Source organism: Sminthopsis crassicaudata, chromosome 2, assembly GCF_048593235.1.
Source record: "Sminthopsis crassicaudata isolate SCR6 chromosome 2, ASM4859323v1, whole genome shotgun sequence".
Taxonomy (NCBI): Eukaryota; Metazoa; Chordata; class Mammalia; order Dasyuromorphia; family Dasyuridae; genus Sminthopsis; species Sminthopsis crassicaudata.
The window spans coordinates 642,346,883-642,364,708 of NC_133618.1; the positions used below are offsets into that span (position 1 = coordinate 642,346,883).

At 41.6% G+C, this 17,826-nt stretch overlaps 1 protein-coding gene across 1 annotated transcript in view; it reads right to left on the bottom strand.

The window, feature by feature from the left end:
* Positions 1 to 2,748: 2,748 nt before the first annotated feature.
* Positions 2,749 to 17,826, bottom strand: part of CABCOCO1 (ciliary associated calcium binding coiled-coil 1) — a 157,729-nt gene continuing 142,651 nt past the window's right edge. Inside the window, exons 6-8 of the mRNA XM_074296647.1 lie at positions 13,226 to 13,348; positions 11,847 to 11,984; positions 2,749 to 3,319 (exon numbers count right to left, since the gene is read on the bottom strand). Of these exons, the coding sequence (XP_074152748.1) occupies positions 3,245 to 3,319; positions 11,847 to 11,984; positions 13,226 to 13,348 (336 nt within the window). The 3' untranslated portion in view covers positions 2,749 to 3,244. The remainder of the gene's footprint in view (positions 3,320 to 11,846; positions 11,985 to 13,225; positions 13,349 to 17,826) is intronic.

The window sequence follows — 17,826 nt, forward strand, 5'->3', positions numbered from 1 at the left end:
CGTCTGAGCTCTTTGGAAAGTACACAGGCATGAAATGCCTTGGCCATATCTATTCCCTTCATGCATGCCTTTCCATGGGTGAATACTATGCGTGACCCTCCTCTTCCGCATGGTGCTATGTGCATTTTGGCGAGATTGTATGCACGTTTATGTGGCACCATTTTGGAGCTACTCCTGTTTTTCTGCCATCTTAATAAATGCCTTTGCTTTGAGCTAATTGCTCCATTGACTGATTATTGAATATTCGTGCCTCAATGAGGGATGACAAACTATGTTTTTTAGGAGGATCTGGGTATCTAAGAGCAATCATCTGCATGGGGACCCACTGTCCAATGTTATTGCAGATTGGTAGGGAGATGGGATCCCCTGAGGGCAGCTTCAGTAGGAAGTTTTTTTGACTTTAAGTGCTTTGCAACAATTACATATGGCACCTTGTCCTGCTCTTGGCAGCTAAGCCACGTAATCCTCACTCTGTGCGACAGCCCTTCAATTGTTTGAAGACAGCCATCATGTCATCCCTAAAGTGAAGTGGTTGGACTAGATTTTTCTGGTCCTTTCTGTTGTGACAGCTTTGGACTGTTGATATTTGAAAGCATCGTGGAGAACAGGAAGAGTGATGGATTGATCAGGAAACTCGGTTTCAAATCCTGGTTCCAACAGTCACAAGCTTTGCGAGGTTGGATATATCCCTTGACCTCTGGAATCCTCAGTTTCCTGCTGTGTAATATGGGGGCAGTGATAGTTGCTCCAGCTTCCTCACAGAGGTAAGAGAAAAGTACTCTGTGTGTGTGAAAACCCTTTGGGATTGTGAGCTCTCACCAGAGGAAAGCATGTCGGACTTGGAGTCAGTTCTGCCATTTGCTAAGCCACGTGACTTGGGGCAAGTTTTTTTTTCCTCTGCTTGGACTCTTGGTTTGTATTATGAGGGTGTTGAGCCAGGTGATCCCCCAGGTTCATTATATGGTGGAGTCAGCAAGTCATGAGATCTTGGAGCTGAAGGGAACTTGGAGGCCAGATCGTTCTCTCCATATCTCCAACTCTCCTTCATGATCCTGAGAAGTGGAATGTCACCCATTCTGGTGTTTTTTGTGTGCCTGAGTCTGATTTCAATCAGTCTAAGCTCCTTGGGAGTATGGGTAACTCCCAGAGCTCACCAAGTGCTATGCAGAGGGCACGTCCCCATTGGGGGACTGTGGGGGAAATGCTTTGTAGACATGAATTACTATCATCCTTACTGATCATGAATGTCAGACCTGGGAGGCCCTTAAGTCATTTGCTCCATTTTACAGATGAAGAAACTTCACTAGTTTGGGACTTGAGCCTAAGTCTGCAGAATGCTGTTCTAGCACTTTTTCTACTTTTATTACATGGAGGTTTCATTTTTTAAGCGGTACTTTCATGATGGTGATGATGTAGGCTTAGGAACATGTCTGAAAAGACTTGATGGCTATTAATTATCCCTTTGGTCCACATGTACAAGGTCACGAGGTTCACCTACCGACTTACTCTAAGTACTGTTTCCCTTACTTCCTGCCCATCCATCAGAGCAATGTGCACTTAGGGGGAGCTCACAGAGCTGAATGTGGGGTATTCTAACCCTCTCTGCCTTGGGCTTTGGAGAAGCAGTCTGATAACTGGAATCCCTCTAAATCATCGATAACTCTAATACGCTGGTTCTATTTACTCTTATTGGTGGGGATGTCATGGCTGTTACTGACAGAGACTGCTCAGGTGAGACTCTCCCTGCCAGATAGAAAGGTTTCTGACAAAGGCGGGAGGAGCAGCACAGGGAGCACACCGATTTAGTAACTGAGGAGATACGTCTGTGAGATTCTAGAGTCAAGTTCAGCACAAGGGCTAAGAGAAAGCAGTCATCCTTTCTGCAAAGAGAACAGAACAGCCATGAAATACAGCCCAGGTGAGGATGTCCAATGACCCCCAAATGTGGCAGCAGCTCTGTGCTGGAGAGCAAATAACGGAGATCAACTTAGGAGAATGGACTTACTTGGCCGTGGGTGTTTCCTAGCTATCAGTAGTACCGGAGCATCTTTCCCCTCCAACTTGTAGTGGGCTAAGTGGGAAAGTATATTCCTGTGTGAATGGGGGGACTCTTACTAGCTATTTTGCTGAGTTGTTTAATTCTATTTCTTTTACTCTGAATGAATATTTCCTTTGTTCAGCTGTAAAAGAAACACATCAGTGGGGGCTTTGGAGTTAAGGTTTTGAGTAACTGCTGCTCCACAACGTGCCCTTCATGAAGAGAGCCAGGGCCTGGCACTCCCTTTGCAACCTCACCAATGGTTTTCCTTTTAAGTACCACCTAGAGGCCGGTGTTATTTGAACCACAAAGTCACTGCTGCTGAAGCCAGGGCCCCCTTCTGGCTATCTTTCCAATTCCAGGGAATATTTTAAGAGAAACCCGGAGACAAAGAGCCCAATTAGGGAGGAATCTAATCTGTAAAACCAGGAGCTAATCAGCTTGCCAGAGGACTCTTTTTTCCTCGAAAATTCCATTTTAATTAAACTATTTTAAATTATGTTCGACATTTCAATTATTTCATGGCACTAATGGTTAATTTTCACGGCTCCACAAAGCAGAATTTGTATTTAAGACTTCTCTCATCTCTATTGAGGTTGGTCTTCAATAACCACTTATGTATTGCTTCCTCTTATGTATATATATAGGTCATGTATTCTCTGGAGAGGGTAACAAGATTAGAAATAACAAACACAGTGCAGAAGGAATTAAACCATTCAGAGACGCATTATATAATTTCAGGAAATGGGCTTCACACACATGTAAGGGTCTAAGCAAGAAAAACTCAGTGGCTCAGAATAGGGGAGGATCCAATAAGAGTTGGTCTAAGGACCCTTCTCTCTTGATTTCTGTGATGTGTTCTAGGTCCACTGAAGGACTCGGTGGAGAGGAAAATTATTTTCATTTTTTATCTTTTTGGTTTAAAAAAAAAGTTTCTTTCTGCAAGAAGCGTGTTTATGATGCATGATGTCAAAAACATTCTAAAACATGTATATCTGACATACAATTCTGCAAACTCTTATATGTCGAGATGGGCCAGGAAAGTGCCAAATCAGGACTAAGAAAATAAAATAAAACTAATAAAATAAAAGGGATAAGGGCAGTAAATCTCTACGACATGGAGAGAATGGGCTGCTATAGAAATATTCTTGGGTTCCGGGCTTAGGACGCTCTAAGTTCAGCTTGGCTCCTGTCCCCTGGGCATCCTCAGGCCTGTTTCAGTTTCTCGATCCTTGCATTGAAGGTGTCTTCCTGCATCTGCAGCTTCTCGTTTATCTCAGCCTGTGAAGACAATCAGAGAAAAATGGGGTGATGATGGAGCTATCACTGCGTGCACATTGTCTCTGTGGCCGGGACATGCTCGAGCGCTTAAAGGCAGACATTAGGCCAGGCACACCTTCCTGTTTTGCAGACATTATGGTGTTTCAGCCTGGAGTGATGTGATAAAGCTTTATCATCGTTCTATACCCGGTTTCGATGTAGAGTGTGTCTGCTAGCAGCAGGAAGTGGTATTTGGACAGACATTTTTCATATCACCTTGGGTTGGGAGATTGGATAATTTATCTGTGTTTTCAGACGGACTTTACCAATAAACACCCAATCGGGATAACTGCTCTGGGTTTTATTGATGCAGTCCCTCTGCTCACCCCCGCCCAACCCCAATGGCAATGGATCATTATCATTATTATTATTTTTGTCTCCAAGGCAATACATTTTCATTTGGGTCCCAGAAAGTCAGGACTAACTGGGGATGAGCTGTGCCAATAAGTCTCTAGCTCTCCCTGTCATTCCCACAATTAAGAATATTCCTTCTCTTCTGGGACACTGGGAATTTTGCCACTTTTCTGCATATGATTAGTTGGAGCAAAGTGAGTGATTGCTGACAGGCTTTAGTGGATGGTTGGATGGCTTCTGGCCCATGGTGGTGATATTTCTGTGAAGAGGTGGGAATATGTATCTCTTAAAAACTCCTAGCTCTAGGACATCTTTTTTTTTTTTTTTTTTTTTTTTTAATTAGGAGGAATATATATTTGTAGTCAATATATCTTCATCTCCTTTTCTTTCCTTGGAAAGAAAAGAGACCATGGGTGAGGAATATTACATATATTGTGAGACACGGTCATTCTGTAGGTTGGTATTGCTCAATTCTTATTAACTGCTACAGAGGAAGATCTATTGGGTTTGCATGTGGGATATTGGGTAGTATATCTGGAAACGTTTGTAATATAAAAACAAAAGGCACCAATAAAACAAATTTTAAAAGACAAATGCATTATTTATTATAAACAATAAAACCCCAATCATTTATTGCACATTTATTGTTAATAATAAATAATGTGGTCAGGACAGGTAAATCTATGTGTGGAGACGTGCCCAAACCAGTTTGGTGTACCAAACATGGCGCCTCATAACAGCCTGTAGAATTCCCTCCATCTTCAAATAGAAAATAAAAACCATTAATGACCTGCAAAATGCTTATAAAACTTGGAATGTTAATATCTGTTAGGTCACTTGGGTTTTCCAGAGTCACTGATGTCTTATAAGGCTTTTATTGGGAAATTTCAACAGGAGGAATGCTCATGTCAGATATTGCCTTAGTTTTATAAGATTTGCAAAGTCCTTTTTGCCTATTTTATTCCACCACATTCCACTTTGCATCGAAGGCTAGATTTCAAGTTTTACTAATGATTAGGTGAGATATGGATAGCCTTATTTGAATCTAATTGATAATCTCTTTTCTTGACAATGATTGAGAGAAGGAAGAAGGGAAATGAGTTGGGGGAACAGAGGGAGATTCAGGGGAGAGATGTGGACTACAGGAGAACTGAGAACGAGTCTTCCAAATTAAAATAAGTCACCTGCCCTCCTGTGGAGCAATAACTTCTTCTTTCAAAGCAATCATGGCTAAGTGACTTGCACAAGATTATACAGCTAATATGTGGTAAATGCCTGAAGTCAGGTTTGAACTCAGTTTCTTCTGACTCCAGGGCCCATGTTCTATCCATTGAGCCACCCAGTTGGCCCAATAGCTTTTCTTCCTAAAAAAACCTTTTCTTTCTAAGAAATTCCCAACACTTGTGGCTGTCACCAGCTAGTCCAATGGACTAATGAATGGAAAATATTTTGCAAAATTAAATATTGTATAAACACTGGCAGTTTTGTGATTATTGTTATTGGTTTCAAATCACTTTAGTTTGAAAGAATAATGTATGTCATATAAATCATATAGCTCTTATGGCAGTTACTGTGAAACTGATCCAATGATTGGAAGGGAGTTCCATAACTCCAAAAATTCTGGGCATCCCCAGCCCAAATCCCAGATCTGATCAATCTTCTTCCACGTATTTAATTAAGTGCTTCTCCTTTCATCCAGAGTCTCATCTCCTTTCCACTAATGAAAATCCTACTGTCCCAGTCCATTTCAATCATCTGGTGCTCTTAACCCATCTGGGAAAGGACACATTTCTTACTCAGCATTACTTTGATGGAACACAACCACAAACAAGAGCTTTGTCTGCCTTGGGGCAATGTTGTAAGTGCTCAAGGGAACCCACAGCCATATGGTTTTGCAGAGAGGTTAATATACTATCCCTACCCTCTGGGATGAAGGCACTACAAGGGACTGGAATTGACTTCCAGGATTATCTAGTCCAACCCCCTCATTTTAAGTAAGATCCCTTTCTCAATAAGTACTAAGTTATTCTGACTGAAATTTTTGAAGGAGTACAAGTACTGTTAATGCTTCTAGAGAGTTTTATGCCCTGAGACAAAGGGCCAGTCGCCCCGCCCAAGTTATGTCTTTACTAAGCCCTAAGTTATGTCATACATTTCTGAATGAATATTTCACATCCAGGTAATAGAAAGACAGCTAGAATAGGGTACAGATATTTGGGTTAGATAAACCTGGCAGAGGCCAATATTTTACAAGTACAAAGAGTTGAAATTAAAATCAGAGGACTTGGCTTAAATTCCTGGCTCCACCAGTTTGTACTTTGTGACTATGGGCAAACTACTTTGTGTTTCTGGACCTCAGTTTCCTTATCTCTAAAATGGGAGGTTTTTTACAAGTTGACTTCACCAGAGGGTCTCTCTCTACCACCCTGTTCCCAAACAAACTGTTAGTAGTTACTTTGAACTCTGTGCTCTTCCTAACAACTCAGGTAAATTCAGACCATTGATTTCTAAGAACTATCCTGTGAGCAGCATGACTGGACTTTGCTTGAGTGGCTTCAGGAAGAAAAAAAGAAGAAGATGGCGGAGAGGAAACACACGACTCAGTGAACGTCCTCACTCCCTCACAACCAATTAGATAAATTAAGTCTCAAAATTAGCTCAGGACTGATAGATACCACAAGGACTGGAAGCACGACTTACCAGCTGAAGAGAATCTGGAGTTTCAACAGGAAAGGTCAGTTCTCAGGGGAGGAATAAGAAAGACCAGCACAGACGGTGGGGTAGGGGCACACTGCGCCCATTGCGCTGGGAGGGGCTCTGGGATCAGAGAAGCCACTGAGGTAAAGGAATCTGGCACAGGCTGTTAGCTCTTCTCTGCTAATTATTTAGCAGTTCAGAAGAGAAAGCCAAAATATTTTAAAACTCAGATTAAATTTTCCCCGGACCCTGGGGGTGACTCGGCACCAGGGGGTGTGGCCTCAGCTACCTCCTGAGAATAGTTAAGAGACTGACAAGTGGGTGGATACGGCCCAAGGCAACACACACTGCCTAGCTTAGCTGGAGGGAGTGGAACTCAGCTCCAGGAAGTCCCAGAGAAGCGGAACCTTTGAACTAGGGACCTCGGTTTCTGGCAGACACTTCCAGTTTGAGCGCAGGGGCTTCTTACGTCACCTGCTGCAGACACCCACTCCCCACCCGGACACATAGCCTGGGCTTCCTGCAGTCTTCACTATTCTACGCCCTCGAGCACAGTAGTGCTAATCACCTCTGAGGCACTCCCAGGGAGAGGGTGGGGAACTCTCTCCCAGAGCTCTCTCTTAGCTCAGGCTCAGGAGCCGCTGCATCCATCCGGTCTGGGAGGAAGCTGTTAAAGAAGTAAATAATTTCCTACCCCAGAGACAGACCCCAAAAGATTTTTTTTAAGTATGAACAAAAAAGCTAGAAAAACCATAGATTCCTTCTATACAGAGAAAGAGCGGGTGTCCAACCCCGAGGAAGTTGACAGCAGAGAATCAGATAACAACCTAAAGGGGAACGATTCCTGCCCCCCATCACATAACTCTCTCCTAGAAGAAGCTCTTAAGAAATTGAGGGAGATCGAAGAAAAATGGGGAAAAGAAAGGGAAGTTATGATAGAGAATAATAATGTCCTGAAATTGGAGTTGGAAAAAATAAAGAATTCACAGGAGATGCAGGGAAACAAAATTAGTGAATTAGAAAAGGTTAAAAAAACACAGGAAAGTAGGATTTCTGAATTGGAAAAGATAAAAAAGTCTCAAGAAAATAGAATTTCTGAATTGGAAAAAGAAAATAATTCTCAAAAAAAAAAAAATTAGGGAAATGGAAAAAAACTCAATAGAGCAAAATAATTCATTTAAAAACGAAATTGGGCATTTACAAAAAGAACTAAAAACTGTGAAAGAAGAAAATAACTCCTTAAAAGTCAGGATGGAACAAATAGAAATGAATGATTCACAGAGAACCCAAGAATCAGTCAAACAAAACAAAAAAAATGAGAAGCTGGAGAACAACGTCAAATACTTACTGGGAAAATCTATAGACCTGGAAAATAGATCTAGGAGAGATAATCTGCGGATTATTGGACTTCCAGAAAACTATGACCAAAAAAAGAGCCTAGATTCTATTTTACAGGAAATTATCAAAGAGAACTGTCCAGAGATAATAGAAACAGAAGGGAAAGTAGATGTGGAAAGAATTCATCGAACTCCTTCTGAAATAGACCCTAAAAAAAGAACACCACGGAATATTGTGGCTAAGCTGCAGAATTACCACACAAAGGAGAAAATCCTGCAAGCAGCTAGAAAAAAACAATTTAAATACCAAGGTGCCACAATAAGGGTCACCCAAGATCTGGCTGCCTCCACATTAAAAGATAGAAGGGCCTGGAACCTGATATTCCGTAAGGCAAAAGATCAAGGACTGCAACCAAGAATGAACTACCCAGCTAAGTTTAGCATCTTTTTCCATGGAAGAAGATGGTCATTCAATGAAACAGAGGAATTCTATATGTTTCTAAGAAAAAAACCAGACTTAAACAAAAAATTTGATCTACATCCACAAGACTGAAGAGAAACAGAAAAAGGTACACAGAACCCTTGAGAACTGTAACTTTGTTGTGGGTATATAAAAAATACTCAAGGATAATTTGATTTTACTGATATAAAAGAAAAAAAGGGGGGTGTGGTAAAGGGAAGGAGGTCGGTTCAGAAAAACGGGAAGGAGTGATAAAAAGAGGGAAACTACATCCCAGGAAGAGACATAGAAAATACACCATATCTGAGGGAACTTAGTGAGGGGGAGAATCATTGTGTGAATCTTACTCTCATCAGAAGAGGCTCAAAGAGTAAATAATTAACATATTTGTTTTTCAGAGAATTTTCTCTCACCTCATTAAAAGGGGGGAGAGGAAAAGGGGAAAGGAAAAGGAGAATAAGTGAAGGGACTTGGAGGGAGGGGGGAGGGATCCTAAAAAAAAAAAAAAAAAAAAAAAAAAAAAAAAAAAAAAGGAAGAAAAAAAGAAATCTCTGTCTTACATATCTCTGAAACCTGGGACTTTTCTTTCCCATGAACTGTGGTGAGTGAGGGTGGTGATGGCACACAGATGGATTTCTTAACCTAAAAATGAGAAGTAGAGACGAAAAAACCCATGGTCTCCAAATTGCTGACTTCCCTTAAGCTTTTCAAGTTTACCTCTGCCAACAGTCAAAATGAATACAAGATCAGAGAATCATTATTCATATTGTCTCAGAAATGGAATTTTCTTTTAAATGTGAGCTTAAAAAAAAAGGTTTTCTCTATTAAGTGTGGCTTTTATTATGCCTCTTGGAGCCAAAGAGAATTCCTGTGGGAAGGATCATGTAAAATAAAAGTGCGAGTCAATGAGAAAATAATTTAATTTGTCAAAAAAATGATTTACCCTAAATTTCCAGGACTTCATCAATTGTGTAAGGTAAGGTATACCAATAATTAATTCTAAGAGCTTAGAAAAAGAATACTTTAGAGTATATTGCCAGGGGTGGTGATTTCTGTGCTGCCTGGCAGAACCATTTAGATATTTTTGTTATTGAGTTATTCAGTCATGTCTGACTCTTCAGGACTCTTTTTGGAACATTTTTGGCAAAGATAATGGAAATGGTTTGCCATTTTCTTCTCCAGCTCCTTTGATAAATGAGGACACTGAGGGAAATAAGGTTAAGCGACTTGCCCAGGATCATTTAGGTCAGGAGATTCTGGTAGGCAGAATGTATTGCTCCAATTTGGATCTGTACTAAGACACAATCAGGGATGCTTATGAAACACCATTCTGTGAGAGCACCCAAATCCCAAAGGGATCTGGGTTTCTTTTGCGGGGGATTGGTGGGTTTGAACTCAGGAAGGTGAGCTCAATTTTGGTGACAGACCTAAGAATTCTAGGGAATCTACTCTCTTCTTGGAGCTATCATTATTCCTTCTTTCAACTGGTCTGAATGCTAGTTGCCAACTGTTCACATGGAAATCAATAAGGCTAACAAGCTGATGGAGGTAAAGAGGGATATTGAAAATCACGACATTCTAGGATCTAGATTTAGAGTTGGAACAGACCTCAGAGGCCATCTAGACCAGGGATGCTGCCCTACCCCTGCTAGGAAAACTGATTCTTGGCCAAAGATTTGACCTCTTGCCTTCTGGATTACAGGTTCACTTCTATCTGCTCCATCACCGCTATCCCAAGAACTATTATGTCAATTGCTCATTCAATCTCACCATATTCATTGGAGTGCAGAAAGACAAATTCTATTCTACTTCCTTGTTTAATAGTCATTGTGGTTTGCGAAAGTGGGAAAATGTTGCCCTTTTGTTGTTGAGTAAAATATTGAGATGGTAGCTCATAGTACTATCATTATCACTATAACTATCCTGTGAATATTGCTATCATTGTCATTATCTGGGAGTTGACATTTTGCTTAGTCCTCCTTAGTTTTCAGAACTCACTTAATATAGAAATTAATCTGCCCACTCCCCCCAAAAAAATCACTGTCCCTCACCTCTGGTCCAACTTTTTGTCACCTTAATTCCCTTTGACCTGGTTGTTCACTAGAAATCACATCCAAGGGATGATGGCTTTGGGCCAAGGAGGGGACCATATCTGAAAGCTAAACAGCATCCTCATTTTTCCTTTGTGGACCAGAGGGACAAAAGTATCAGCTCTTCTTTTTTTTTAAACAAGTCTCTTAAGATGTATGGCAAACTCCATGCCGTACAGCCTTGGCAGAGATGTGTTTCCAATTTTGGGGGCCTCACAAACAATTCCATTACTGTCTAAGAGCAGCCCTGGTGATAATTCCCGAGGATTGTGAGAAGCCTCCAGGGGCCAGAGTTATACATAAACTATATTTAGGAGAAATATTATCAAATCCAAAGAGGAGATACATTCTGAACCTCTGGCTTCAAGTAACTGCCCTCTGCCCTCCAACCTATTAAGTGGTTATTACATTCATCAGACGGCGCACAATAAAGAGCTTTGTGTGAAAACATGTTCTTCCACTATTTCTGGTAAACACTAAACACCCCTTATTAAGCCGAGGACTTTGGCTCCTTCTGCTGGCACAGAATCCCTGCACGCTCGTGTAAATAGTGCAATAATATCTGATGACTGAGTAAGTCACAAAGGGACCTTATGCCAGGCTGATCTCCAGCTTGTCCCAAATTAGTTGTTTGAACAATGTGCTTTTACATACGGGCTCCCACGTTCTGACAATTAAGTAAGCCTCCCCCCAGCAGAGCGTTCACGTGTTTTCTGTGTGCGGAGTCCAGTTGGACCCATTTCTACGGGAATCTCGAACTTGGTCAGAACAACCAATAGGCTGAATCGGTTCCCTTACTGGAGAATGATGCAGTGGGAGGGGCCTTCTCTACCGGGAGTGAGGCTACTTGTCACTTTGGAAAGTGGGGGAAACGAGAGAGGGAATTGTAATTCTGCTCATGAGTCTGGGGGTGGGGTAACATGGGCAGCGGCTCCTGCTTTTGATCTCAAGCCTGGTCTAGTGGTTTTGAGATCCTAGTATGACCGGAGAAGGAAACCAACTTTCTGGTAATGTTTGCCTGTTCTTTTGCTTCTTGGAGGATGTTTGATGAGCAGCACAAAATGAGGTCTGCTCGGTGCACAGTGTTTTTTCAGATGGACCTGGGAGCCGGGAGCTCCTGATGAAGACGCTTCCTCAGCCCCTTTAACTGACCCAAGGTACCTCAGCCAAACTGGGTCAGATGGAAGACCTGCCCCATGTGTTTCTGCCTGAGGTTCATAGAACTAAATGACCCATCCTGTTGATGTAGTTAAATAACACATACACGATTCATGTTTGCATTGTGAAAAGGACGGGGACTTTGCTGTTTTATGTTTCAGACACCTGGAATGGTTAGGGAATTGATTTTTGTGATCTGAGTCTTAGGTGACCAATCACAGAGTTCTGCCGTTAAATTAAGTTAAGTTAGGGTAAGGTAAATTAGTTAAGTTAGAATTAAGTCAGAATTCCGCTGCCATCCTTACTGGGGAAGTTTTGGGCTCATTCAGGCTGAAATTGGTCCTCTGAGAAAAAGAAAGACGCATGCTGCCCCTCATTCCCCCGCCAAGTACCTGAATACTGCTTATGACTTCATCCGTGATCTGCCCCAACACTGTCTTGACTTCTTCCATGGTGAAATTGGCCAAGGGATCTACCTCGACCACTTCGCTTTCCACCGGGGACTCCTCCGAAGGCACTTGCTCAATCTCCTAGGACGGGCCAAATAAATAGCTCAGAGACCACTTTCATGGAGCTCTCCAGGACTCATTTGCCACCTCAAGCTTTTAGTGGCTACTTTTCTTTTTCCTTCCAGCTATCTTTTTTATTTTATTTTTTAAAGCTTTTTATTTAAAAAAAAAATACAAGGGTAATTTTTTTACCTTGACCCTTGTAAAACCTTGAGTTCCAATTTCCTCCCCTTCCCCCATCCTCTCTCCTAGATGGTAAGTAATCCAATATATGTTAAACACACTAAAACTATGTGTAAATAATGGATACTTTTCTATAAGAAATCTAGAGAAGGCTGGGCTATAGGAATTACCACTAATGTTTTAAATCAGATCTCATGAAAGTAAAGACTAATATCAAGGTAATGGCGGATGTCTTAAATGGCTAAGGATGGGATGGAGGTGGAATTCACCAACAAACCAATTCTGTGGGGCTCCCACTGTCCAATCTGTGCTGGTCCCAAGGATCCCTATCCTCAGGCCTGAGAATTTAGAGCTGGAAGTGCCACTGGAAGAGAACTTATTTAACTTTCTCCATCCTCATTTTTTGGGGAAAGTTAACTAAGTCTGTGGGATGGTCCATTCTTCTTAGGACAACCACATCTGTGCTTGGGCTGTTCTGGATTTACCTTGCTCTACCCTTCCCTCATCGGTAGGCCAACTATGCTGCTGGCATTTTTCAGTCTGCTTTTCCAGCAGCTTTTTCCCCATGTGAAAGGATTCCTAGCCAAGGAGTTCTGTTTGGTCCACATAAGCATTCTTCTCTTGGTTTTGCTTGTCGTTTCTTACATGCAAATTTCACCTCCCGCTTTGGTACTTGCTCATCTCTGTGACTAGAATGCTTTTCCTCCTCATGTCTACTTCTGGATTTCCCTATCTTCCTTCTAGACTCAGTTCAAATCTCACCTTCTGCAAGAGGATTTTCCCTTCCCCACACTGCATTAGTGCTTTCCCTGTTCAGACTACCTTCCATAGGTAAATATACATATGTACATATACATATATTTATGTATATTTTTTCATTTTGTCTCTTCAATTAGAATGTAAGCGCCTTGAGGTCAGAGAGCCTCTATCTGCCTCTTTGTATATTTCCAGTACCTAGCAAAATGCCTGGTATACCATTGGTGCTTAATAAATCCTTCTTGGCAGATTGAAACCTTGATTCTCCAGTCTAATGAAAGTTAAGGTTAAGTGTCAGACAACAAAAAGGATTGATGACTTACCTCTACTTCCACAGTTGGTGTTGGAGGAGGCACTAAAAATGTTGAATAAAGGTCATAGGCTATGCCTTCTTCAAGGGGAGTTGGAAAAGGGTAGTCTGCTGACTTGACAAGTTCAATCACTTTCTGTCAGGGAAAGGACAAGGTATCATTGTATAGTCTTGGATAATGGACCTCATTTTCCTAATTCCTCTTAGAAGTGTATTGTCATTTCTTGTCCCATATCTTTTTAGTCCCTTCCTTGCAAAGCGTTTCCTGGTAACTCTCTTCTTTTTTTCCTGCTTCCATTTATATGTACTGGCTATGGCCCTCAAAAGAATTTGGGCTGATTATTCACACAAGAGAGACCAAGTGGATGAAGAAGGTCTAAGGCCCAGATTTCGACATGGACTTTGTTGGATGCCCTGTAGAACTTGTCCATCAGTGTGGGACATTGTGCTCAAAGGAGAATGGGAGAAGAGTGGAATGGATTATTTTTAGGAAATTCCAAAGCTCCTGATAGACCCTAAACTTATCTAGAAACAAAGGTTCATCTTTAATATCACTATTCCACTGGTTACTGTGTCTACCTCTATCAATGGCACCACTTTGTGCTATATTCCCTTACTTGCTAAATATGTTTTAATGGGCTAGCCTCACCCTTATCCTGATTGTAAAGTTATCATGGGCATTGGGTTAGCTTCACCCTCACGCTGATTGTTGCTCTCTATGGTTAATGGGCTAGCCTCACCTTCACTCCAATTGTTAGCTCTCCATGGGCAATGTGCTAGCTTCACCCTTACTCTGATTGTTGTTCTCCATGGTTAATGGGCTAGTCTCACCTTCACTCTGATTGTTGTTCTCCATGGGCAATGGGCTAGTCTCACCCTCACTCTGATTGTTGTTCTCCATGGATAATAGGCTAGTCTCACCCTCACACAGATTGTTACTCTCCATGGTTAATGGGCTAGTCTCACCCTCACCCTGATTGTTGTTCTCCATGGGCAATGGGTTAGCCTCACCCTCACCCTGATTGTTAGCTTTCCATGGGCAATGTACTAGCTTCACCCTTACTCTGATTGTTGCTCTCCATGGTTAATGGGCTAGCCTCACCCTCACTCTGATTGTTGTTCTCCATGGGCAATGGGCTAGCCTCACCCTCACTCTGATTGTTGTTCTCCATGGGCAATGGGCTAGCCTCACCCTCACTCTGATTGTTGTTCTCCATGGATAATGGGCTAGTCTCACCCTCACCCTGATTGTTGTTCTCTATAGGCAATGGGCTAGCCTCACTTCACCCTGGTTTTTAGCTCCTCTTAGGCAGAGGTCAGGTTTCAAACTTGTACTTAGCAGAAAAGTTAGGCATAATTAAGGAGCTAGTTGATAATACCCTAAATAAGACCCTGTGTCATGGCTCAAGTGTCAAGTCCCCCCAGGTTGGCCCTGACCTCCCCCTTGAAGCCATGATTTTTGCAACTCTCTAACATTCCTAATACTGTGTATTATGGCTGTCTCTGGGGGATTTTTATCCTCCTCTAAGCTCCATTAGTGCCGAAAAGGTTAACATCTCCCTCAGTAGCTCTTGTGCTATTCCGAACACAGTAAGCACTTAATAATATTTATTGAAAAAAATGAATTAATGTCTATTGAACTAAATTCCATTCAACCAGTCTTTACAAGCAGTCCCTCTATGCTGGGCATTGTGCTAGGTCCTGGGGCTACAAAAATAAAACCCAAGCAGCCTCTGTCTTCAGTGAGTTTCATTCTACCCGGCTTAAGTGAATGCTTGCATTATCATTGGAGAAATATTTTCTTTCATGGTGTGTCTAAAGGGATCCAGGTTACACGTGGAGCTCTATTTTTGGCGGATTTTAGACTGCACACAAATTATATATTGAAATTTAATAATAATGACTGACGTGCTAGCTAGCCTTTATACAGTGCTTCAAGACTGACAAAGCATTCACAGACATCTCATTTGACCCTCACAACAGCCCTGCGAGGTAGGCTCTATTATTATTATTATTCCCATTTTACAGATGAAGAGACTTAGACAGATGTATCGTAAATGACTCACTCAGGACCACATAGCCAATAAGTGCCCGAGACCAAATTTGACAAACACCAGAGTATCTCCTCACTGTGCTTCAGGCTGCCGGGACCTCCAGAACATTTACAGAGCTGATATTCATTATCTCACTTTCTTATCACAATGACTCCCTGCTATAAGGACAGTATTGTTATTCCCATTTTACAGAGGAGGCAACTGAGATAAGGCAAATGTCTTGCTGGTGTCACAGGATTGGCCAGGACTTTATAAGTATTTATTGCATTTTCCATGAATCACAGACACCTTCCTTGCTGCTGAAAAACTAGAAGTTATTTTGGATTCATTTTCACAAATGTATGTTTGTGTAATTAATATGTGAGAGTGTGTGTGTGTGTGTGTGTGTGTGTGTGTGTGTGTGTGTGTGTTGATTGACATGCCCAAGATCACAAGTCTACTTTGTAGATGAGATTAAAATTCTTTTTTCCCCCCTGAGGCAATTGAGGTTAAGTGACTTGCTCAGGGTCACACAGCCAGGCAATGTTAAGTGTCTATGACCAGATTTGAACTCACTCCTCCTGACTTCAGGGCTGGTGCTCTATCCACTGCACCACCCAGCTGCCCCAGTCAGTATGTATTTGGTTTCTTAGCTGAGAACAAAACTCCAAACTGAAATAATTTACAAAGAAGTTGATGAATTGGTCCTGATTCTTCTTACTGCATTTGGTATCAATTCATAAAAGTCTTCCCAAATTTCTCTGGATTCTTCAGTCTTCATTTTTTATGGCACAATAATGTATAACCACATTCATATGCCAATTTGTTCAGCTCTTTCCTGACCTCTGCCTCCTGTCTTTGATCTGCACATTTTTCAACACACTATATAACTCCTTTATTTTCATTTACTTATGGAAACTGTAACCCTTCTCTCCCCTTCTCCCCTTTTGTTAACTGCTACAGAAAAAAAGAAGTGATTAGACATAGTCTGTTCACCTGGAAGTGCCCATAAACCTTGGGAAGTGTTTTTATAGAGTAAGGACTCAGGGGAAAGGAGGAACATGATGTGTGTTTAAAAGGCAAGAGAGAAGGGAAGGGGAAGAATGAAAGAAGGACAAGTGATTGATTTGGATCAAAAAATAGCAGCTTGTTGGATTTATTGTAGGAGGAGAATGCAAAAGGAAGCCAAGGCTGGGGCTTGGAGGAAGACTTGGGTACTCCTGCCTTCTGAATGACCAAAGGCAAGACCTTTATCAAGAATCATTTCCTTAATCTGGAACATGGGCATAATAATGTCTATAATTTAGACTTCAAGTTGTGGTGAATCTCAAATGAGATAATGTATTATAAGCATTTTACAAATCTTAAGATGCTATTAAGGTCATTCATTATTCATCAAACTAGTCTAAGCAATCCAAGGGTAGCAGTTCCTTTTAGGAGCCCATTTTCATTTTCTGCTCACATGAAATTAAACATTTTTTTTTCTCCCTTGGAGATGATTTTGAAAATCATGGAGGAGGATGGTTGTGGTTATCCATAAACATGGCAGGATGTTTCATCCATCAATGTGTCCCCTAGTCTATCGCCTAGCAGTTCCTCTCAAGAGGTAACAGCTCCACCACCACAGTAGGAGACTCACTGCTGGTAATCTGATGCCATTCATTTCCTATTCCTTCTTTTTCTTTGCTGAAGCATTAGCCAGTGCTTTGGGCACTCTCTCCCTGTTCCACCTCAAGTTCTGGATTCTTTGGGCACTCTCTCCCTGTTCCACCTCAAGTTCTGGATTCTTTGGGCACTCTCTCCCTGTTCCACCTCAAGTTCTGGATTCTTTGGGCACTCTCTCCCTATTCTACCTCAAGTTCTAGATGCTTTGGGCATTCTCTCTCTGTTCTATCTCAAATTCTAGATGCTTTGGGCACTCTCTCCCTGTTTTATCTCAAATTCTAGATGCTTTGGGTACTCTCTGTTCTACCTCAAATTCTGGATTCTTTGGGCACTCTCTTCCTATTCCACCTCAAGTTCTGGATGCTCTGGGCATTCTCTCCCTATTCTACCTCGAGTTCTGGATGCTTTGGGCATTCTCTCTCTGTTCTACCTCAAGTTCTAGATGCTTTGGACAATCTCTCCCTGTTCTATCTCAAATTCTTGGATGAAAGTTTTTTTGGTGACATTTAGCCTGGATGAATCATGAGTGCTAATTAATCTAGGTGAAACCTTCATTCAAGGTCTCTAAGGTTTCTGAGTCATCTGGCGAGTATAGACGCCATTGTATATTTGCTGTATGTGAAGATGCAGTTGGATATTTGCTGATGGACACAGGCCTCCCCCTTTCTGGAGCATCATGTAACAAAAGTTGGGGATTCTGGGGCAGTTTTGGTAAAGTTGGCTTTTCCTAGGATCATAGATTTTAGTCCAATTTTCTCATTTTACAGATGAAAAAACAAACATAGTAAAGTTCAAGGTCTTGCCCATGGTAGAATAGCCAGGGTGTCAGACACAGAGTTCTTGATTTCCATCCCAGGACTTCAGCCACCATGTTTCATTTTCTTTGGCTTTAATTAATGCTTTAATTAATAATGCT